The sequence below is a fragment of the Anser anser genome (genome assembly GCF_964211835.1).
Source record: "Anser anser genome assembly, chromosome: 20".
Taxonomy (NCBI): Eukaryota; Metazoa; Chordata; class Aves; order Anseriformes; family Anatidae; genus Anser; species Anser anser.
The window spans coordinates 276,585-300,916 of record NC_139741.1 but is presented as its reverse complement, the minus strand read 5'-3'; the positions used below and the strand labels follow the sequence as shown (position 1 = coordinate 300,916).

The 24,332-nt window shown below is 37.5% G+C and overlaps 1 protein-coding gene across 3 annotated transcripts; it reads left to right on the top strand.

Moving 5' to 3' along the window:
• The first annotated feature begins 84 nt into the window (after window positions 1-84).
• Window positions 85-23,855, top strand: KIAA0753. Of its 3 annotated transcripts, none has more exons than XM_083805970.1 (17): window positions 85-222; window positions 1,011-1,247; window positions 1,960-2,572; window positions 3,826-3,932; window positions 4,208-4,270; window positions 5,083-5,298; window positions 6,478-6,676; window positions 8,137-8,366; window positions 9,538-9,707; window positions 11,662-11,778; window positions 14,880-14,969; window positions 15,206-15,293; window positions 16,653-16,820; window positions 17,850-17,925; window positions 19,564-19,684; window positions 19,860-20,084; window positions 22,060-23,855. In XM_083805970.1, exons 2-17 carry the CDS (start codon window positions 1,158-1,160, stop codon window positions 22,175-22,177), a joined length of 2,691 nt encoding a protein of 896 aa, XP_083662096.1. In that variant the 5' UTR covers window positions 85-222; window positions 1,011-1,157; the 3' UTR covers window positions 22,178-23,855. The 3 variants fall into 3 exon arrangements, 2 of the variants coding, with proteins under 2 accessions (XP_083662096.1, XP_083662095.1); XM_083805969.1 differs by having other exon boundaries at window positions 16,650-16,820; XR_014574163.1 differs by lacking the exon at window positions 19,564-19,684 and having other exon boundaries at window positions 16,650-16,820.
• Window positions 23,856-24,332: the final 477 nt, after the last annotated feature.

Sequence of the window (24,332 nt, the reverse complement as noted above, 5' to 3'; positions counted from 1 at the left end):
GCCCGCAGCAGGCGGCAGCTGCGAGCGGCGGAGAGCGGGGCCCGCCCCGGACGCCGTAGTGCCGCGCCGCTTCCCGACGGCCTCTGCGGCGGCGGTTGCCGGGAGCGGGTTTGAACCGCGACCCCGGTAGGCCGGGGCCTGGGCTCAGCCGATGCGCGCGGGGCGTCGCGGGGCTTCCCGCCGGCGCTGGTCTCGCCCGCCCGCCCCGGGGCGTGCCGTGAGGTGAGGGCGCGGCGGAGGGAGCTGGGCCGCTGCGGGCTGTGTCTGGCGGGCTGGGGCGCGGGGGCGGCTCGGGCGGCTCGGGCGGCTCGCCGCGTTCCGCCGCCTTCCGCCGCTCGTCCCTGGGCGGCGGGCGGGAGGTCGCGCTGCTCCGCGCCGCCCCGCCCCGCTCCGCCCTGCGCCGCGGGGAGCCCTCCTCGTGCCCACGCGTCTCGACCCAAACCTCCGGACGGGCGCGGGCACACAAGCGTCGGGGTTCTCGAGTTGCGCGAAAACAGGAAAGAAATACGCGGTCTGGGTTAAGGAGCAGAGGCGAAGTCCCTAATTCAGTCGCTAAAGAAAGAAGCAACAGCGTTAGACGCTAGATCCTCCTCGTTTTTCAATTCTTGAAGTCAAATGAAAGAGAGAAAATTTTCTGATCGTCTCTGCACATCACTTCTATTTTGAATCCTTTGTGAGTGTGCCCTTGATCAATGTTTCTTTGACACAAATGTACGGGCGCTGCTGTCATGACCACTACCTTAGTCTATCCTGCTGGTCAGTTTTCATACTTTTACAGTACAATATTTCTTTTTAGGGTAAGTAATAGCTAAAAAAGTTCTGCGGTGTTCTTATGAATCATAGTGTGAGCCGCAGAGCCTGTAAAGGTGCTCCTCAGCTCTCCCTGGGAGTGTGTAAAGAAGGATACAAACTGTAAGTTTCACATTAAACAGTAGGAATATTCTTCCCATTCTGTGTACCACCTGTATAAATGCACATGATATATTTACTATTTCTCTGTGTCTCCTCAGGTTGGTTCTCTTGTTATTCACATCACACCCGGGATTCCCTTTGAGAAGCAGAAAGAACATATAACTTGTCTATAATTACAGTTATCCTCATAGCTGTAATGGCAAGCAAAAAATAAATAACTCAGTTTTCAGCATCAAGTCAATGTGATGGGACCAAGCAAACCATCTTTGTCTGGTGCTCCATTTGCATCCACTACCCAGCTATACAGGAATGAAGGAAAGACTTTACAAACCCAGGTATTGTTTGACTTTTGCAGCAATGCTGAACTGCTTTTCATTTGTGATCATTACAAAAAAGATAATCATGACGCACTTCCTGAGACAGGAGCGACTGTCAAATCTTCATACTTGTTTTCATGATGCTGTCATACATGATCACAACACTTCTCTTCTGTATAGAACAGAAATTATGCCTTTAAATACTATTTACCTGCCTTAGCCTTTGCTTTACCACATGGTAACAGAACCTAGAAACTTTATTCTGTTACTGTAGTTTAGCTTTCCATTTCTTCTTCTCCGTACACCTCCTTCATAATTTATAAGTTTAATAATGGCTGACTTAAATCAGTGTGATATAATAAGAGCAATTTATATTATTAATTTTAATTGTTATAACATTAATTTCATTGTCAGAACTCTTTAAAATTTTATAATGGCATTGTCCATTACCCAGTCATTTTGGAGCAGACTTTTCATTGTGGGTGCCCGTACTAGGGTGCAGATAAATATATAATGTTATTTACAAGATCTATGTGCTTAATTCAAAATACTTTTGAGCACTGGCATTTATCTGATTGGAGGGGCTCCTTTCATGTGTTGAAGTACCATCATGACAGAATGCATTCTAATATGAATGAAGATTTGTTTTCCTTACTGTTGTACACTAGAGATGCATCACCCATGTAGAGTGTTCTCCATAACATCAGTTTCTGTTTACGCTTTGCAACAGCTCCAGTTTAACAGAAATGTTCCTGCAGTTCCAGAGAACTTGGCTCTCAGATTCTCTAACCCCTGTCCAATTACAATAGAAAAACTGAAGTCATCCAAGGATCAGAGAAATCTATCTGGAAGTGACAACTCCAGCATCAAAAGCTCTGGCAAGTTTTCAATAATATCTGAAGAGAGACTAAAACTGGCCATTCAGCTAGCCAAAAGGGACATAAAACGAAAACATCTTGAAGAGCAAGTGAAACAGAAAGTATTAGCAGATGCTGTCAATAAATCATTGTTGACTCAGAAGTCACAGCAGCAGAAGAATAAAGTATTTGAAAGTCCAGAAAAGAAAAATGTGCTGAAGTCTCAAACTGAGTTGAAATATCAAGGGAAACTTGGTCAGCCTTCCAGTGTGGAGACTACCACCTCTGGTGCAAAAGTTTATCTCTACACACCAAGTGAGGGAAAGCTAACACCAGCTGTTCTGGGCTCTTTACCTGCTCATAACTTGAGACCAGACCCCAAGCCAAATGTTAACAAAAAAGAAGATAAAAGTAGGCAGGAAATCCAACGGCTACAAAAGGAATTGAGAAGTTGTATCCAGAAAATAGAAGAACTGATTAAAAAAGGTGTAAGACTGAACAGTAATTATTTTATATAAATATATGATAGTTGGTTAATTTGTTCTTCTTTCTCTCTTTTTTTTTTTTATTTGTTTGTTTATTGGCTTGGATTAGAATCTGTGTTTAGTCTGGAATTTTTGAGATATACTTGAAATAGAAAAAAGCTAGAATGGCTAGCCAGCTTAGGCAATAATAAGGTTTAATGTATTTGAGTGTTTGTAGTGAGTTCCAGTCCAACCTGCAATGACAGTATAGGCTATTTAATAAGTTGGTTGAAAGATATTGGTGTAGATCTATTGGCTCGATCTTCAGACTGCAAAAAACAGTATCATAATTAACTACATCCTGAGCAGTGATAAGAAATGGGCCAACAGTTGATAACGTCATTTCACAAGTCTGACTCACCTAATTTGTAACTGTGCAGTATCATGATTAGCGTCCTTTCTGACACTGTGTTGTGAGGTAAGTCCAGTTAGCAGCAAAACACTACACAGTCATTTATGCTCATTCCCTCCTCCAGCAGGACAGGGGAGAGAACTGGAGGAGCAAAAGTAAGAAAATTCATGCGCTGAGGTAAAGGTAATTTAGTAAGTGAAGGAAAAATGAAGAAGAAAAGGAAAAAAATTTGTTTCCACCAAAACAGCTTTTTTTTTTTTTTTTTTAATTGCTGAGCATGACATTATATGGCACGGAATATCCCCTTTGGTCAGTTTGGTTCAGCTGTTCCAGCTGTGTCCCCTCCAAACTTCTTGCACCCAGCTTACTAACTTGTGGTCAGAATTGGAAAAAAGAGAAAGCTTTGGCACTGTGCTAGTGTTCCTCAGCAACAGCCAAAACACCGTTGGTTGTGTTATCAGCACTGTTTTAGTCAATCCAAAACAGCACCATACATGCTCCTAAGAAGAAAACTAACTCCATCCCACCCAGACTCCACTACACATTGTATTGATCCCTTTATAATAACTATCTGGTGGTTTAAACATTCCTAACTCTGAGTGTTTTACCTGCAAGTTTGTCATAAGATTAAGGAGTCATGAGTTATTTTCTAAACTATATCTGATAAGCTATATTGTATGAGAATATTTAGTCAAATGCTAAGTAGATATATGATGTAGCATTAAAGTAACTAGCTTGCGTTACTGCTCAGGGGAGCCCTGCATGAAAGAGGCTTATTGCTAACCTATGCTCATTCATTTGGCTTAAACAGGGTTTTCACAGGTTAAATTAAGATATATAACTTTGCATTTCATGCTTTTTAGAGAGAGATGAAGAAATTTTAAATCGTGATGAAGAGCAACAGATTTGCACTCGAAGACAGAAACAAGCTTCACGGTCAGCTCGGATGCTGTATGTACTCCAGCAACAGGTACAACCAGCATTTCAAATTGGGATGTTTATTATGATGAATTTGACAGAAATGAACTGAAACAGGAGAACTTGATCAGGATATGTCTGTATTTCCATGGCATTCTAGTTTGGATCTGAAATGGTGACTAATTTCTCGTGACGGGTTAGAGATACAAGCTATTGGAAAATATGGACTTTAACTCAGATGTTACAGTGAAGATTTATTGTTCATTTATATACATAGAGCTAATTCTAACTGACTTTCCCTAATCCCTCTCCTTTCTTGATAAACAGGTAAAAGAAATTCAGGATGATTTAGAGAAACTGAGTCCTCATGAAATCAAACACACTAAAAAGGTAAGATGGAATTATCCTTTAGGCTGTCAGTCACTCACTGACAGAAAGCTTCTTAGTTAATTCAGTTTGCCAAATGTCACCTTGTCTAAGGTACATCTGAATTCTCTCTAGAAGGATGATTTTCCTTGTGCTTGGCACCTTTCATTCTATTCTTAAAGAGATATGTCTCACTTGGTTTCATGCTGCCTTTGCTGCTTTCCTCTCCTCAGTTCTTGCCTGCCTGCAGTAGACTGTAGAGGAGAAGGCTGTTGGTCTTGTGCTTTAATGTTGCTTCTAATTCCTCCTTCATTCTGTTTCCTTTTCTGAGTAACACTGTGTTCTACTCTTGACTATTATTTTTGACTTCCTGTTCATGTTACTCATTCTTATCAGCCATTTTTTCTGATTTTCTTGCCGATCCATTATCTTTCAGAAAGATAGTGCTGCGATCATTCCTACTGTTCTGCGAGTATTGTCTCATGGTTCTCTCGCACTTTTCCATCACCTGTATTTTTTTCACTAACACAAATTCTGGGGGAGGTAGAATGTTCTACAGTCGTGCTGTTGTACATTGGGGCCAAGCCTATGACTCTAGGCATGGAATAGTAGAAACATTGTAAAGTGTTACAACCATGCTATTTTAGCTGACACTAGCATGATTCTTGATATGTGGACTGCTGTGTAAGTACCTTTAGTAGGTTGTATAAACGCCTGTTTTATTCTGTTTCAAAAATGGCCTCATCTCCAGAAGAATTATCCCAAGTCTTGAGTGTTTCTATGTCCATATTCATAGAAATTATAGCTGTTAAAGCATTTATTTTTCATTTTTTCAGTCTCAAGCAGTATCCAGATTGGCAGCAGCACACAGAGGAGCTATACGAGCCTTGCAGGCATTTGCCAGTCAGTTTACTGATCAAACAGAGCAACTTATTCCTACCCACTACAAGGAACTGGGCAGTCTCATTCGACAGCTGTCTCTTTGTTCTGCCAAACTAGAAGTGGATTCTTCAGTTTCTGACATTATCATAGATATTTTGCTGCAAATTGAGGTAGGAATAAGCATTTTGTTTCTGCTAAAGAAGAAGAGAAATAGTGAAATAAAAGACTGTGTAAGCTATATCGTGTCTTCATGAAATTGCAGAATATCTATATTTTCTTTTTTTTTTTAAAGGCCATTTTCCTAATATATTAGCATGTTGCTAATGTTCATAAAATAATGGTGGTCTAAATAAAGTTGCGTCCTATTCACGGAAGCTACCTGTGGTAGTTCATGTTAATGCTTTTCCTGTCTTTATTGGCTGTCCTGGTAGAATGAAAACTGGTAGTGATAGTGGTAACAGAACACCAATTTCTGATTCATTTGCCATTTTCAGGATTGAAAGAATTGCATTTGATGTATTGGTGTACATTACGTGTCGATTGTTTTGAAATGCATGCTTTAGTCATCAGGATTAGTAGAGGCTCTGCTTCATACAGTCATGGCTGCAGAATTATCTAGGCAGAAGATAAAATTGTAGCTACAAGAGATACTGAAGCTCTGTGCCCTTCAAATAACTTTCGGTGATATCTGATGTTTTAAAACATGTTGATATAATAGAAAAGTTCTGATTTGCATTTCCTGATGCAGTTTCTAACTACCAGGATTCTTTTTAAGTAAGAACCTACATAACCTGAACTATTATGAAACCAGTATTTAATTCATTTGAATAAAAATAGCTGATACAATAGCCACAAGATATTTTATTTAACTTAAATATTGTTCTAACTGTAAGAGCTGTGTTGTTATTTTTGTTTTGAACTGCTTATTAGCACATTAACAGCGAGTGAAAATTGCCTTGGAAAAGGACGGGAGGTAGAATTAAGTTTGGACTTGTCATTGGAAAAAGAGTTCGTCTGTCTTATCGTAGTCATGTGGGTGTTCTTACTATCTGTAGTCTTTGTGTCCATTTCTTTTTGAATATGCTGTAACAGATAATTTGCTGGAGTTTTCTGTAAATAAAAAAAAGCAAAACTTTTCCACGTTACACAAAGATGCTTCTGCATGATCAAGCTATCAAGTATAGTCACTACAAAAAAAAAAAACACCAACAAGAAAACAAACAAACAAAAACAAAGCCACACTAAAAAGTTCCAATTACTTAGATTCTCTTTAATTTGCTTCTCATCATTCTTCATTATCTCATAGGGTTTACTGAGAGAGTAATTAAAATTATAAATATTTCATGCAGGATCTGGATTCATTGCTGGAAAAGAAACAAGCAGCCAAAAAATCAAAGAAATGTCTTACAGCATCTCAGCACAAATCTCCAGTGAACACTGAGACATCTCCAGACAGAAAGCAGCTGACATCTCCAAAAGGAGAAAAAAAGTCTCTCATCTTAAAGGGAAAACATGGACAAGAACCTAGAAAATTTCCAGCTGCCAGAGGTCTCTTGATTGGCTTATATTTCATTTTTAAATAAACTTTATTAGTTAACTTACCATCTGGAGTTCAGTTTTGTAGTATGTTACATACTGCTGGACAGACGTGTATAACAGCCCATATGTAGTCATCAGATACACATAGCCTTGGTAGGCATTTTTTTCAGCAGTTCCCATGAGATGATGGGCCTGCAGGTTTATATGCCTCTTTCTAATTATATCGTCTTCATATTCTCATGTCCATTTCTTTTACAGTGGGCTATGCTTGGATTGCTTTTCTTCAGTGTATACCTAAATGACAGTTTAGAAGTTAACTTTAATGGTGCATAAAGAACATATCCAAATGCCTATGTGGAAAAGACTGTATAAATATATTCTTTTGACATGCTGAGTCATTGACTGTCTCCAAAAAAACTATCATTGTTTATAGGACTTTTAACAATGAATAGCATACTGAAGCTTTGGCTCAGAGTTTCATTAGTTTGTGCAGTTTCTCTACCTTTGAGGAGTTTTGAGAGACATGGCTTTATTTTGTTCTTGACAATGCATTCATCCCTTCTGCACTGTAGTCACACTTTCAGTACCTAGAGACACATTGATAGTTGTCTTTGTTTTTCACTGATAGAAGTCTTTGTTTTTCACTACCAGATGGCCGTGCAACCTTTGGGAATTGGTTTCCTTTATTGTTCATTTACCTCATATATGATATTAAATGAGCTTTATTCTTTCTCACCATCTTTTGAAGTAAGGTTACTAACTGACATATTTTGCCACCTCACGAAAACCATTATAGATTACTACATTATTATATAGCCTCTGTAATTGACCTTATGTGATATGGTTTAGTGGAGGACTTGTTAGTGTTAGGTCAGAGGTTGGACTAAGTGATCGTGAAGATCTCTTCCAACCTAGGTGATTCTGTGATTATTCTTATATGGGGTGTCTCTCAAATACATTATGCTGCTTTTTATCAGAAGAGTAAAGTTAAGGGGGAGAAGACTACTATGACATGAATTTTTTTTGGCAGTCCAGAGAGAGAGTATATTGACAAGCATTTTTTGGTTTTCATGTATCTTGTGGCGAAAAATACGTTGTTTTTTTAAAATCATTGCCTAGACCTCATATAGCAATGACTGTTCAAAGGCTTTCAAATGATTGCATGTGTGTGTATGTATATAGAGAATGTGTGTATATTTTCATGTACACATAGATATACACACACACAAAGCAAAATTTCCTTTTCAATGAAACAATGTAATAAGCCAGTTTACTTAATAGTTGGCAGGAAATACAAGCGGGTTTTTTTTTGTTTGTTTGTTTTTAATTTTGATTTTTTTGAATTATGGTAAAGCTTTGAATTTTGTTATTAGGTATACCTAGCACAACAGAAATGTCAAATGCAGACAAACATGATTCTTGCCCCTTTGAACTTCCAGTTGAAAATTTCTTTTTTATTTTTGATACAGATAAACATCAACGTGTTACAAATATTTCAGCAGTTCAGAAGGTGAACAGTCATGCTCATATATTGCACAATAAATTCCAAGAAGAAAATGATCTACCTACTCCAGAGAGAAATGCCGTTTTAAAAGGAAGTATAGATTCACGGTTGAGATCTAGAGCTGTAAAAAAGGATCTCATCCTTGAAAGTGGCCCTTTGAAAAAGAAAGACGTGATATTACCTGCAAAATCACAGGTATGGAAGTGATAAAAGAATTTTATGCTTTCTTCAAATTGTCCCCTGGGATTTGTTATTTATTGTAAGGCACAGTCAAGCTTTGTACTTCCTCATTTTTTTTTTATTCTGAGCTCAGAGACATAGGGGGATAAATTCTGTCATGTGCCTGTACTATTTCTGGTGTTTTTATTTTATCAAATGTTTTTTGAAAGTAATGTTATTGCTCATTAAAAATGCACTGTACAACTAGGAACAATGAGTAACAGAATGAACAAGGAAAAATATTTGCCCAAAACTAGTTTCATTTTTGAAATTAACATGGTTATTTTTCAACTTGGAATTAAAGATTAAGTATTTTCCCCTTATTGGTCATCCTCTGATGCCTTCTGTGATAGTGTTGTGCTAACTTTTGGAGGATATAATTTAGGCAGATTTTCTTCATTGATTATAGAAATTATAAAACTATGCAAGACAAATTCTGGGTTCTGATAAATCCTTCCTCCAGTCAGCAGGAGGCTTCTGTGTTGCAAACAAATGAGTTGTTTAAAAACTATTTTCAAGTGCTAATTTTTGTGAATAGTTCATTTTTTGTTCCTTTAAATATCTTCCTTTGTTTATATCCTTCCTTTGTTCCTTTAAATACCTTCCTCTAAATATCACCTTCAGCTTGAAAAACCAGTTCTGGTATTAGTAACGTGGATTTATGCATATGTAACTATTTTACTGCTTGCCATATCAGTGAGAACTGTAAGCAGTGTAAGGAAGGCTAAACATTTCAATAATTCATACTGAAGGGACTAGTCTGAATGTCTTTGCCACAAATGCAGATATGGCAATATTAGAGTTTTATTGCTGAGAGGAATGTTACCTTGGAAATCTTCTGTTTGGATTTACTCAGAGTTAACACAGAGTCTAATTATGAAAAAGTCCACAGAAGCTTTTTCCCCTTAAAAGCAACAGTGGACAAATTAGAGCTCCTTGCAAAAATTGTATTTGCAGAATTAAGCACGTTCTGTTTGGGCACAGTTGTACTTCCCTTTAAATCAGTTGTAAAACCTCCACATATGTTAACTATGCAATAAAGCCACCATACCTGACTTCAAGACAAATTCTGAAGCAGAATACAAAATACTTTCAAAAGTGAACAACAGAAGATGCATGTTTTCAATACGATTGTGTTAATTTTAAGGGAATGCTTAAACCTCTAAAACCAAGGCAGGTACAGCCTCAAGGAAAGCATGCCCAATTTCAAGAGACAACTATAGCTTTTCAGCTAAAAGAGAATAAACGACTTGTTAAGGAGAGCAGAATACCCTGGGTGCCTCCAAACCCTACATCTCCACCTGCTTCACCGAAACGGTATGTTCACAGTCTAGTGTTAACCTTACTTTTCTGTGGAAATGTTGCTGTATGTGTAAATAGTAAATAGGATGGATTGGGTCTGGCTCTCAGAGCATGAAGGCAAGTGGCACAGTATATCTCACAACCAGATGGTTGTATTCTTTTCTCACTCAGCATAAAGTGGCCCTATTCATACAGCCTGGGAAAAGGCATTGCCTTATGCTTTTTCCTGGATTACGTCCCAATATTGTCTGGGAGTCAGGCTGAAACTGTGCAGGCAACTGTGCTGTGCACTGACAGTGTACATAGCATGCAGAATGGATGTTCATATGCCATGTTGGTGCTTGTGGTCTGGCTCTGATTTAGTTCTCCTCTAAAAAATATGTTGTTATGCTGTTTGTATCTGTTGGTCCTGCCATAATGGTTTTCAAGCTCATAAGCTAATTTCAATTCACACTAACAGAGGTAAAAGTAACAGCAATATGTTCCTGTTGTGGTTTAACCCGGCTGGCAGCTAAACACCACACAGCCGTTCGCTCACCCTCCCCCCTCCCTCTCTGGGATGGGGGGAGAGAAACGGGAAAGTGAAGCCTGTGAGTTGAGATAAAGACGGTTTATTAAGACAGGAAAATAATAATAACAATAATAATAATAATAGTGATAATGGTAATAGTATTAACAATAATAATGTGTAAGAAAACAAGTGATGCACAATGCAATTGCTCACCACCCGCTGACCGATGCCCAGCCTATTCCCGAGCAGCCGGCCCCCCCACCCCGGCCAGCCACCCCTATATATTGTTTAGCATGACGTCAGATGGTATGGAATACCCCTTTGGCCAGTTTGGGTCAGCTGTCCTGGGTCTGTCCCCTCCCAGCTCCTGCTGCACCCCCAGCCTGCTCGCTGGCAGGACAGAGCAAGAAGCCGAAAAGTCCTTGGCCTGGTGTAAACACTGCTCTGCAACAATTAAAACATCAGCATGTTATCAGCGCTCTTCTCATCCTAATCCAAAACATAGCACCCTACCAGCTACTATGAGCTACTTAACTCTGTCCTAACTGGAACCAGGACAGTTCCGTAAAGTGTCATGAAATTAATTATTCATCTAAATGAATAGTTCCTAGTAGTGCCTTCTGTGTGGGGAGTAATGTGATCATATCAAAATGTGTTACTGATCAGAGAATATATATAGCCTGTAAGCCTTTTGTAAATGGCACCACTACAAGAAAGTTTTTAGGGGCTTTATTTTTGTTTTAGGCATGCATCTCTGATCTGTAGTACATCAGACTTATTAATCCTGCAGTCAGAAAAGTAAGCATTTCTGATGTGCACATTTAATATTATTTGTAGTAATGTGTTCAGGGTTATTTCACTGTGGAAAAATGCTCAGGGATAAATGCTAAAAGAACTAGATCAGGGGAAAAAATCTCAATCAACATTGGCTGAACATGTCTTTTAAAAGTGATCTTTTTATTGGATGGAGTTATCTGAAATAATTATTAGTATTGAGTTATTAGTGAAAGGCTGTTCCAATTAATCCTTATATGCTGGAGGGAAGTCTCCTCATAGTAATATATTTGTTATCATTTGCCCTCTTCCTTCTAAGATCTTTTAAGAAATAAAAAATAAAAACAGATAATGTGGTAATGAAATAATTAAAACACCTGGAAATAGCTAGACCCTACATCCTCCTGTCAACACCTCTTAGGAAGATCGTTTGCAGGACTAGGGAAGAAATTCAGTGTGAACGTTACCAAACATGTCATATTGACCTCCTCTTTATGTTTCCACCATTGCATTTACACGGGCTTAGTTTTATGCCTCTAATTCAGCCAATTAAGATCAGAAGAGTTACCCACTGAGAGCTTAAATATGGTCTGAAAGGCATAATTTGAGCAAAGGTTAGTGCAATAATTATGTTTGCTATGAAAATAGTATTTTGTGCCATTAGTGTTTTCCCACCATTGACAGTGCTCACAGGATATCCAGGACTGCAAGTTCCAAGAAGCTCATTCATAAGCATTCAGCTTTGCAGAAAGGGAATACAGAAGAAAGAAGACTAGGGCTCATGGAAAAAGAAGCTCTCAGGTTGGCATGAATATTCCAATTGGAAACACTAAGTATTTTTTGTGTTTCTTTTTTTTTTTTTCTCTTGTTTGGAGCTGGTTTGATTCTGAGGGTAAATAGCCAGTGTTTTGTGTAGTTAGGCAAGGGTTGAATCAAGGCCAGGCTAGTGAAGGCTAAACTGAGTTGCAGATGATTAAGTTATTTCACGTCCCTTCATGTGGAACTATGAAGTCCCCTTAGTTTAATGAGATGAAGCTTGCTTTTTTTTTTCTTTTTTTTTTTTCCTACCTCTCTTTCCTTTCTCAGAGAAATTTGAGCCTTTTTTGGCCATGGAGGGATACTTTCCTTTCTCTCTTCCTCTTCTGTAGGGTTTGGAGTCTTATAATCCAAGTGTAACCTGTCCAGCATTTGGGACTACTCCTTTCATTAGGGGTTGGTTCACTTGATTTGCATGTGGTATAAAAATACAGAAAATTAACTAGCAGCATAAGTAGCAAGGAACAGGTGAAGAAGGATTCATGGAGTCCTTCTAGTGATGGCTAAACTGAGCTACAGATGATTAAATACTTCCATGCCCCTTCATGTTCAATTTCATGTCCCTTCATTGATAGAGGATCCTTTCGCAGAACAGGAATGTGGAAGTAAAACAAGATCTCCCTGGCTAAAACATGACAACTGACCATATTCATAATGTATTTCCTCTTGCTTTATGCTTATTCCTTTTATTATAGTTGCTGGTTACTTTTACTCCGATGTCCTCATTCCTGTTTTTGCAGTGAGTAAAAAAATGATTAATGTGCCTTAACACTGCCTCCAGGAGGATTCATTCCATGATCTTGCCAGGCACAGAGGTGAGGCTCACCGGTCTGTAGTTCACTGGGTCTTCCTTTCTACCCATTTTGAAAATGGGAGTGATGTTTCCCTTTTTCAAGTCACCAGGGACTTTACCTGACTGCCATGATTTTTCAAATATGATTAAGAGTGGCTTGATGACTATATCAGTCAGTTCCCTCAGGACCCTGGGATGCATGTTACCAGGCCCCATAGACTTGCAGTTGTTAAGCTGCATCAGGAAGTCCCAAACTTGTTCTTCGCTTAGAGTGGAAGGGACTCTGCTTCCCCAGCCCCCACGTAGAGATGTGGAAGGCCTGACCACTAGTGAAGATCGAGGCAAAGAAGTTAAGTACCTCAACCTTCTCTATGTCAGTTGTTATCAGTTCACCGTCATCATTTGTCAGAGGCAGTACATTCTTCTTGGTCTTTCTTTTGCAGCCAATGTACCTGTAGAATCCCCTATTATTTTTTGCATCCCTTGCTAAGTTTAGTTTTGTCAGTGCCTTGGCTTTCCTGATCCTATCCCTGTACATCCGGACAGCGTTTCTGTATTCTTGTCAGGGCACATGGCCCTGTTTCCCCTGTCTGTGCATTTCCTTCTTTTGCTTAAGTTTGACCAGAAGGTCATTGTTCAGCCATATCAGTTTCCTGCCTTCCCTGCTTGGTTTATTACATACAGGAATAGGGAGCTCTTGTGCTCTAAGGAAAATATCCTTAAAGAGTTGCCAGTTCTGATCAGCTCCTCTGTCCCTAGGGACCATGTCTCACGGGATCTCATCCACTAATTCTCTGAACAGCTGGAAGTTTGCTCTTCTAAAGTTCAGGGTCCTGACTTTGCTCTTAGCGAGGCCTGTATCCCTTGAGATCACGAACTCAACTCATGGTCACTGCAACCCAAGCTTTCTCCAGTCTTAACCTCTTCAATGAGTTCTTCCACATCGGTGAGCACCAGGTCCAGTAACACTTCTCCTCCAGTTGGCTTGTCTAATACCTGAATGAGGAAGTTGTCCTCAGTGCACTCCAGGGTTCTCCTGGTTTGCTTACTGCCTGCCACATAGCTTTTCCAGCAAACATCCAGGAGGTTGAAATCCCGCAGGAGGATGAGAGCCTGTGAGTGTGATGCTTCTTGTAGTTGGAGCAAGAAGGCTTCATCAGTGGGCTCCCCTTGATCGGTTGGCCTGCAGTGTAGACCCCAACCACAAGGTGTCCTTTGTTGGTCTAGTCCTTAATTTTTACCCACAGGCTCTCAACCTGCTCTTGGGTGTTTCTCAGAGGCAACTCTTCGCAATCTATCCATTTCTTAACATAGAGGGCAATGCCCTCACCTTTCCGTGCTTGGCTATCTATCCTGTAAAACTTTTAGCCCTCCATTCCAATGTTCCATTTGTGTGATTTGTCCCACCATGCTTCCTTGATAGCAATTAGATCATAGTTGTAGATCATAGATCTAACAAAAAAATAAAATTAGATCATAGTCATGATGAGGATAGGCATTTGGGCACTGCACTGTTGAAGGTACAGGAAAAATATTTCAAAAAAGGCTAATCGTTTTATATGTATAACTTGAGTCACTTACTAATGTTTTTGTGTGTAGAAAGCTTTCTGTTTTATAGAAGTTGTTTTGAACTATTAGAATTGCAACAGAGAAGCAACCTATATTCCTTCCATTGCCCAAGATTTTGTTCTTGTTTGTGAAACTAACTTCATTAATTACTTATGTTACCTATGTTTTTTAAAGTGCCAGTTTGTTGTTATATTTTGCATGAATATTTCCAGCTAAATGTTCTCTGTTTTTTAAATGTGATTGACCTACTATCACAGTACAGCACTGAGAAAGAAAGTCAGTTCCATGAGAGCAAAATATATGTTTTTGACCTAGTCGGTAATACAGTCTAGGTTTGTTTATTTAAAATCATATTCAGCATCCTGTTGACCAGGGCTACCCAGGTTTAGTTTGCCTTGAAACTGCTGTTTCTGATATTTGAAACCAGCAGATCCAGACGTTGCATCTATAGTGGGCAGTGTGTATTGTAAGATGAGGAGCTTGTCTATCAAGGCAGTATTTGTGGTCAGCCATGAAGTTGCCTGTTTGCCAGTAGCAGAGGCAGAAATGAAGATCCCTTGTTCTCAAATGAATTTCCTGACTTATACCATCTTAAAGTCAGTATCACTTTTCTCTCTAAAGTTTTTTCAGCATTTTCTAACCTAATGTCCAGAATCAGATGATTTCATTCTCCAGTTGTTAGAATGTGAATTTTGTAACCCTCTGTATATTATTATTTTTGAAGACTAGCATGGCTTGAAGGAGGAACTTCAAGAAGAATGAAGGTTCTAACTGACCTCAGCAAAGGAGAAATGGAAAAAATAAAAAAGTTAAGGTAATGACTTGCTTTGAAGAGTTAATAAATATCAGATCTGATATGGCTTTCCCCTAATTCCCCCTACTAATATTAAAAACTTCCAATCTTCCCACTTACAGAAAAATTGGATTGATGTGTTTATTTGTTTGTTTTTTTAAATATTTTTAAATTATTATTTTCATACCAAGTTTCAGAATGACATCGTCATTTAGTTGTTTTTTGTTTTTGTCTTTTTTGTGTGTGTGTATGTGCAGGTCACAAGGTGCTTCTCCAACCCAGTATGTAGACAAAGTTGAGAAGGCAGTACAGAAACGCCTAGAACCTCTGTTGGATAGGGCACAGGTAGTACTTTCAAGCTCATGGCAGTATTTGAAGGATACATGGGTAAAGGGACAATACAAAATTTCTTTTCAACAGTGCAAGTAAGCAGTTTGGGGGAGAAACATCTAAAATGATTTATGTAGTCACTATGGTTTTGGACATTTGACAAATGTATTTCCATTTCAGTATGTGGGTCTTGAGTTATTTTAACCAAGTTTGGCAAAACTGCATTAATTATTTTTATCTTTTTTTTGGTAGTTTCCTGTCAAGTAGTATATAGTCAAAAAAGTTCTACACTATCCATGACTGGACTTGATAAGATTATTTTAATAATTTATACAATACCATATTTAATGACTAAATGTATTTTGACTAGTAATATTTATGACTAAAAATACAGACAGCTCGATTATCATGAGTAGATTTATGTTTTGTTAGCAGATCAATCTCTCCTTGGAAACAAACTGTCACCTGAAGTATTCTTTTTTTGTAAACCATCTTTCAACTCATGCAGCTGAGAACGCTTATTCTATCTGTATGTTATAAAGTAAAGGTGTTTGAAATTTATGATGAATTTTTATCTTTGACATGTGGCAGAATACATCTAAAAAAGTAACAATGTTTTCTTGAACTTAGCCATTTCCACTGGCATACGATACATCTTTAAAACAACGTCACTGTGTGGGCACACATGCCTTCTGAAGTATTTTCCTGTTTTAACTATGTACATTATGAAACCGTGGGAAACCTGTTTCTAACGTTTATTTTTAATATGTTGAGTCTGATGTGACCTTGAACGCATGAAGTTGATGGAGGGGGAAAAAATGTTTTCATATAAAATCGTACAGGTACATGAACAGTGATGTCATAGCATGGCTAATCGGTAAAATTGTACACAACTGAAACCTACAGCTTTGGCCTAGGTTTACCTGCTATGTATTTCTCTTTATGTACTCATTACTTCCTGGAGCTGCTGTGGGACTTTTCCTGTATGTTCAGTTAAATGTGTGTGTACTGTTTTGTAAGTGAGGGCCTTCACTTTACTTCCTTGAATCCTGGGTGATTTCTGAACCTGTGATGCCCCAGTTTAGGAATGAAGTTATGTAGCAAGCTTTATCCATATTCAATGATTTTATTGTTAGGAACATACCAGGCTGTCTTTATTGATTTGGCTTATTGTGTGAGTGGGGAAAAAAATATAGGAAATTATTTGGATTTTGATTAAAAGAAAAAGTTGAAATGACATTTAGATTATTACCATGAGCTGCTACAAGAAATGTTAGATATATAAACATTCTTTTTTTCCTGAATCTCTCTCTCTTTATCTCTTTCTCTCAGCTGTGTGATTTTTGCTTTTTTTTTGTTTGTTTGTTTTAGCAGGTTGCAGCAAATGCAGATATCCTGAGTGAGAAAGTATTGGATGATCTTTTAGAAGATACTGCTCAAGAACTCTGGAATACGGAGCAGCAGAAGAAACTCCAGGCTGAGGAGTTCATGGCTGACAGTCCTAGTCTAGAGACAATGTTGCAGAGAATGGAAGAAATTGAAGTAAGTTTTTATCTCTTGGTTGGTCTCAATAGTGCCAATTTCTTGTTTATTGACCATAAATTATAATATCAGTATCAATTAAGCAAGATCTGACTGGATCTGTGTATGAAATGGAAGACTTGGAAGAAGTTTCCACTTCAGCAAAAAATTGTGTAAGAATAGAAGGATGTTTAGCCTAATGGTCTTATTGCTAGCTTTAGAGTTGGTAGACCTGAGTTTGCTTACAACCACAAAGCTCTTGTGGCTTAGATCGTCATATGTGAGCAGAAGAATCAGAATCAGTATGGTGATAATGTAGTTGATTGTCTCACAAGTTGGAAAGTAAACATCAGTGATTTATTTTTTTTTACGTGATCCCAATATTCCAGTAGCATAAGCTTCTCAGGAAAACGTAGCGGTGATCAAAAGTATTCCAGGGGAATATGTGGAGGTCAGATAAATGCAGTTAATTATCCATCTTGCTATGTAAATATAGTTCGTCATTTACTTGCTTTGATCTTTCTCATACGTTGCTTATTTTTTTTTTATTTATTTTTTTAACTTTTCTTTAATAAGCTTTTCCAGAATTTTTGGTTCTAGTCTCATTTCAGAATTTCCAGTTCAGTAAAATCTTTCCTAAATTAGAACTACTGAGTTTCGTGCCATTGACTTCTACAGATCTATTTATAAATTGGAAGCATGAAGTTTACATTGTGCAGTATCTATATGAGGCACTTAAGCATGCATATGAATTCACTTTCAGTAAGACAGGAAGGGTATGAGGGCCCATCATTTTTTTTTTTTTTAAGTGCTGTTGATCTGAAATGGGAGGAGCTGCTATGGTACTGGCAACTTGTTGAGTCTTCTGGTATGGCATTTTGAACAATATTTATTATCTGTGATTTCACCCCTCCACCCCTTTTCTGTGTTATATTAACTGTGAGAAATAATCTTACTTTGACTGTGACCTGTTTCCTATCGAGTGATAACTGCTACAGCTGAACCGTTAAGTATGTGTTGATTCATTACTTTTGTATTTTTTAAAAACAGAGATACCAGGCGGCTGTATGCAGGAGATTCACCCAGATTGTGTATAGTGATTCAAAGTTCTGGGCCCAGGAAATGGGTAAGTGTTTTTTCAGTGCAGCTTGTTTTTCCTGTAATCTGTAACTTTAAATTCAGATGTTTTGAAATCAAAATTATTAGATTATGTGTGATCAAATAGCACTATACAGACATATTTTTGATTATAGGTGCTCCTTTCAGAGAAGTGTTTCTGAAATACAGTTCTAAAATCAGTATTTAAAAGAGGAGAGGTCTCTTCTGTAAAAAGCCTGTCATTTTCTGTTTGCCTTTGTTGGGTTTGTATTTGTATGCAAAGGACTGCTACTGCAACTTGGCTGAATGTTTAACACATACTACCAATCATCATGTTAAGTTTGAATGTTGCTGTCCCTTTCTAGGCACTTGTCGTTCCTTAACTTAGATATTTTCTTTTCTACCAAATTGTAGGTAGTAATTTTAGTGCAGTGGAGATGATATTCTACAGTCTATAACTGAATTACGTACACTGCAATTCATCTGTGAGCTATTTGATTCTACTCTAGAAGAAAGTTAGTTTACTTTCTAAGTTTGCGGTTTCCTAAAACCACTTCACTCTTTTTCTTGTTACGCTTTTGTGTCTCCCATTTTCTTTTCTGTACTTTAATAAATCATCAGTTTACATGACTTAAGTTCAAGTGTAAGTGTTAGTTAAGTTTTAATATAGTGGCTAGTCTGAAAGGCAGCATGTAGAAGGTAATATTATTTAATTAAGCTTAGAAGTTTTTTTCTCTTTCCTTATTCCTTTCAAGTGATGCTGATACTGTTTTTAGGTCTTGCCAGCATACATGCAAGTTTAATTCTTTTAAAATTGGATTTTTTTGAACAGAATTCATTATCCAATGTGTTTTAGCAGTAAGTATTTAATTCTTAAAAAAAAAAATACAGCTCAGATGCTTCCAGTTAGGATTAATCATATTTTACCTACTTGTTTTTATTGGATGGAAAATAAGTAGAGGAATTTAAAGTCCCTCAGACTAAAGATAATACCTAACTTTACATCAGATCTTTTTTTTTTTTTTAAATGAGAGGGACCCTAATAATGTTAGAAGAAAGTTGTTCATTAGTGAAAGCTAGCATTCCAAACAATAGCTGATATTTCCCATACATAAACCTGCACATTTTAGTATTGTTTGCCACAGTGACATGCTAATAAAGACAACTTTTCTTGTTATTTGCCCTGCACACCTTTGTTCTTTATCCTACTATTTGATTGAGTACAATGAAGCTACACCAATTTACCAAGCTGAGGCTCTGATCACATACCAACCTTAATGGAACCACGTTGTTTTAAACCAGGTAGAAGTCTCACAATAAGGCAGGTGAAGACAGTCCAAATCTTGTTGCGTTTTTTCCATATCTTGCCAAGCTCAATAGCCTACATTTGTTTTCAAGTGGTATTTTCTCTCTTCTCTAGAAGTATCCACTGATACAACAAACTATATTAAAGGTAGGATTTCTAAAATGCTCAGCTTTAATACACCAAGTTCTTGGAAATCCTATCTTGAGTTTACATTTTAGGGGGTTGTCAGCTTCAGTACTTCACTTACCTGAAGGATTTGCTTATAAAGTAAGCAAAAGTTTTTATAAAGTCTTAATTGCATTAACTGTAGTTTTTCCTTTTCCAAATAAAACACTTTTAATGTTATTTTCTTCCTTCTAGATCAACAAAGTGCATTAACAGCTAAAACACCTACATCTCCTCATCCAATTCACATAACCAAATTAACCCAGCACGTAGAGCCAGAAACAGACATTTTAATTGAAAAACTTTTTGATGACAAGTAAGTAGAATATTTGGCCCTACATGAAAGAAACTGTGGTGCATTTATGCTGTGCATCTTCATTATAGCGTTTTCATTGCAGGAAATTATGGTTCCTATTTAAAGAGGTATTCTGATCTTTCAAAAAGATAATTGGAAATCTAGTTCTGATTTAATGACTATTGTATATTTCCAGTGATACTGATGAAAACAAAGAAGCAAAGGAGAAATTGCCGACTGGAAATGATATTCTGGATCCCTGGACTCAGAATTCTCTACAGAAGGAGTGCTATATTTCTCTCCCTGTTACAAAGGATATGCTCCAGAGCATCAAGGATTATAACAGCAGATATGAACATCACCTAAAGCTCATTTTTCATGAGGCAGTAGGTGGTTTCAATCCATGGCAGATTGCTGAGAGGTATATGAACTATCCATGTATTTTGGAAGTGAATGTATAGGCTGATGAACAGTTTTTTCTATCCTTATTTAGGAAGGGAGTGGGGAAGGGGCCATTTAAATTCCACATTGAAAGCCAGAAGCAGTCAGCTATTGGACTGTTTTTCCACTGGTACTTGGTGTTCATGGATTTTTAAGGTACTTAGAGAAAATTAAAGGATGTGGAAGCAGAATGTCCTGGAGGGGTGATTATTTTTCACATCTTTGTATGGTGTTACCACCAGAGCAACTGTGTGAAATATAAGGTAAATTACGTTTGGAAGTCTAAATCGGTGGAAGTGAAAATTGTCAATTTTAACTTGACCTCATTTTGCAAAAATTGGTATTCTATTGCTATAGAAAACTCAGCAAAGAATTGTCCACACAGCTTTCCTCATCCATTTCTACAATGAAGTCATGAATGAGTCTGTAGGGAGGCTTTGTAAAAGATCTAGCTGGTGAGCATACTCTGAAAATGCCTTAAACATGACATTTTCATTGTATCACAGAACACAACATGATGTTTTATCTAAAGATAGAAGGAGCTAGTTGCATTTGTCCATTCATTAAGTCAGTAGTATCAACAGGTAAATTGAAGGAAAACAGAATCAACTTTTTTTGTTAAGTAAGAAAGAAATAAAGTACTAGGAATTATTGTGCAATCTTTAATCTTTGTGGTGTGGGATTATGAAGTGTTTCATGGAACAACAATAGATAGTCTTAAAGAGACCAGTGGCCTTAGTGCAGATTTCAGTGCTTCCTCTTCCACAAATTTTGACACTTTCATGGAGCTCACTATGAGAAGAGTGACATAGGTGGTTTACCATCCCTTAGTAGAAATAGAAGAGGTGAAGAAGAAATAAACATTGCTTTTCATTTCTTGGCAAAGAAAAAATGGTTCACATTCATTCAGTGTTTGTTAAACAAACACGTCAGTGAAAGATGGAATACCCACCTTGCATTCACAGTTGAAAAAGTGTTTCGTTGTTTAATAAGAGGTACAGCAACTAAATGATATCACTGGTTTTCATTCCTTGCACATTTCTTGAGTGATTTTCTACAAATCATTTTAAATTTGTTTTAAATTTGTATTATTTATTTCAGAAATCATCTATTGAGGATAGATAGTTCAAAAACCAGCTCTTTCTTGGGACTGGCACATGGATTAAATGGGAGTGAATCTTCCCTTCTGACAGCTGAATTCCACTGCTGCCTTTTGCCTATGATGCATGTTATTTGAAATCAAACTACAAATGTAATCTGATATCCAAGATGTTTCATTGACTTACTTTTACCACGAGAGGGCATTATAAATCTTGCTGTATAAGTATTACAAAATGTTTATAATATGCCCATACTATGCTAAAAAGGTCTTGGATACGCTAACTTTATGATATTTTAGAATATTTGCAAAACTCTGAAGATACGTTTTCAAGAGACCAGTGAATAACTGTATTCTTACACTAAAATAATTTTCCTTTCTGTGACATCAACTGTGGTCCAGAGATCTCTGAAAATGGAAATTTCTCATCTCACTTTTCCTGAAATTCTATTGTTCTCGGTAAGGCCTGATTCGGTAGCAGCTAAAATCAGTAAGAAGCTTCCCATTTACTTCAACGGCCTTTGGATGAGCACAGTAGTATTTTGTTGTACTCCCAAAGCAGGATTAGTATCTGATAGTTAGAAAAAGGAAGCAACAGAGATCTGTTAACACCTCTAAGCCTGAAGTGTTTATCCTTTGCTATGAAGCAGACTGAGGAAAGAATTTAGGCTATCTTATACAACACATATTACTAAATAACTTTTCTGTGGTAGTGGAATCTCTTCCTAAGCTAGGCAGTAGAAAGAAAAAAAAAAAGAGTATTGTTCTTTTAAAATTAGAGCATTTATATCAATGGAATGAATGACTGAAATTTGAAATCTGATCTGAGTCTTTTTTTCCTTTCCTTCTCCCTCAGTCTTGCAGAAGAACTAACAGAAGAAGCCCTATGTGATGTGGCAGCAGAGCTGCAGGATGTTTGTGAGGATTATGCAGAAGCTGTGTTCACGTCAGAATTTTTGCAGCCAGCACAGTAATTGCTTTCAAGTCTGCCCCATTATCAAATGCAACGTCTGCCACAGTCTGTCTTACCGAATGATCTACTTTTCCATGTGTTGGTTGGTTGGTTGGTTGGTTTTTGACTGTGAGATTCTGTTCGCCAAATGAATTAAGTCCAAGAAGGATTCATGTCAGGTTCCTATAAAACCACAGTCATAATGTTTTCCTTTTCAGACCCATGCTGGGTGTATCAGGACTGGAGTTTGTGTTTTTTTTTTTTTTGGCTAGTGTTTCAATAGAATGAAGTAAACTGTTACAGATGAAGCTTATATATTTTGATAGGTATACTGATCCCTTTGTATACCTGTGATTACTTCATCCATTTTTATGTGTGATCTGCTGATGAGAATAAAATACTGTGAGGAGGCACTGAGTTCAATCTGTGACACGGACTTAGCTGCACTGCGCCTCAGTTTTCTTTCAGTGGACAGAATCTGACTTACCTAACCTCTCAAAGGAGTTATAGGTTTTAGTTTATTCTTGTCAGTAAAATGTATTGAATATACCTGATAGTTGTGTTGGAAAAAATATTCATAATTGAGCCCAGATGGAAAAGTCAAGAGTAAAAGCTGTTGGGTTTGCTCTTATCCTATAATAAAGATGTTGTCTGACCACCAGTGAGTATATGTAGTAGGATTAGTTCTTTTGGGGATGTGGCAATCTAAAGGAAGGATTTTCTTTGCACAGCATTAAGTAGATGTAAACTCTTTTCAGTGGCTGTGCACAGCCTGCTTGGGATCTTGCAATGAACTTCTGAATTAAGTTCTGAAACTTCTGGTTGTTTCAGTGTATCCCTAATACATTATACACTGGCAGATCAAACATTTCAAGAGAAGCACATGATGGAGATTTTTTTTTTTTTTCTTATATTAGCCTAAAGTATTATCTAAATCCAGCATTTAGTGATCAAGCCCCACGGCCCTTAGTTTTCACTGTCTCGTTGAAATCAAGAACAAAATAAATGAACCATTGTCATTTCTGCAATATTAAATTAATTTTTTAGTTTCAGATAATCAGTGTACTAGTTTGGGTTATGTCTGGAGTTAGCGATGAGTAAGATTTATAGTATTATTTCGGGGAAATACGAGCTCAATCCTGGAGCAAAAACCAACATGTCAGTCTGTTTCCTTTGACGAATTTACTTTCTGAAATAGTGTTCAACCTCTTAGAGAACAATCTTAACCTTCTAAGATTATTATTTCCTCTCACTTGAGCATATATTTTAAAATAACTAATTTTGAGGCCTGTTTTACTGTTTTTGTTCACTTGAAATTTACATCAAATGTAATGATGTAAATGTTATTGTTGATGTGTCACTTTGCTGATGTGTGATTAATTTAAAACACTACCTTTTTATTTCTAAGATTATAGAGAGAAGCCTATTTTTAAAACCAAAATAGTAAAGATGTAGTATCTGTCTGTATCTGCATGTATGCTTGTGAAAATATTGTCAAGTTATTTTACTTTTTAATAAACAACACTTGTTTCGTAGGACTGAGCATATTTTTAATTTAGGACAACTTCCATCTGAACCCATTTGGAATGGTCAGCACCCAACATTCAAGGGAGTACATGGCAGCTTTACAAGAGTCAGACTACCATACGCCTCAATGTAACATGACTGTCTGTCAAAGTAAATATGTTTTCTCTCTTAAATCCCATGGTGCTGTGAGTGATATCCTCTGACTGATGATTCCAAAGTGAACTTTTATTGTGGATGAGATTTTGTGTTTTTTGGGTGCTTTCTTTAAGTAGAGATCTGTGGAGAGCAAAGGCCTTAGGTAGGAACCTTGATTTCATACTCTTCAGTCCTTCCTAAGAATTTAATTAATGGATTTTGTGCTGCATTATTTACAAATGTGAACTAGACCATTTAGGAAGTTTCTACCCTGAAAAATTTTGTAGGGCTTCATGTTGATAAAATTGACTGCATATCATTATTTCTAAGGGACAAAGCAGAATAAGCTGAATAAACATTTTACATGTGCATAATTCTTGTCACAGTTAGGTTGATAGAGACTATATATAGGGCTGAAATGTGCAACTTCATACCATTGCAGGTGTTAACTGTGCATCTAATGAGCCATGTTAACTGAATGGGCTCTTATTTGAAGCAGGCATGCATCTGAATCC

Excerpts from the sequence above, each read along its gene's own strand:
- KIAA0753 (XM_083805969.1), top strand. The coding sequence starts at position 1,158 with ATGGGACCAAGCAAACCATCTTTGTCTGGTGCTCCATTTGCATCCACT. Across the intron at positions 5,299-6,477 it reads ATATTTTGCTGCAAATTGAG|GATCTGGATTCATTGCTGGA; the intron begins GTAGGAATAAGC and ends TATTTCATGCAG. Across the intron at positions 11,779-14,879 it reads ATGGAAAAAGAAGCTCTCAG|ACTAGCATGGCTTGAAGGAG; the intron begins GTTGGCATGAAT and ends TTATTTTTGAAG.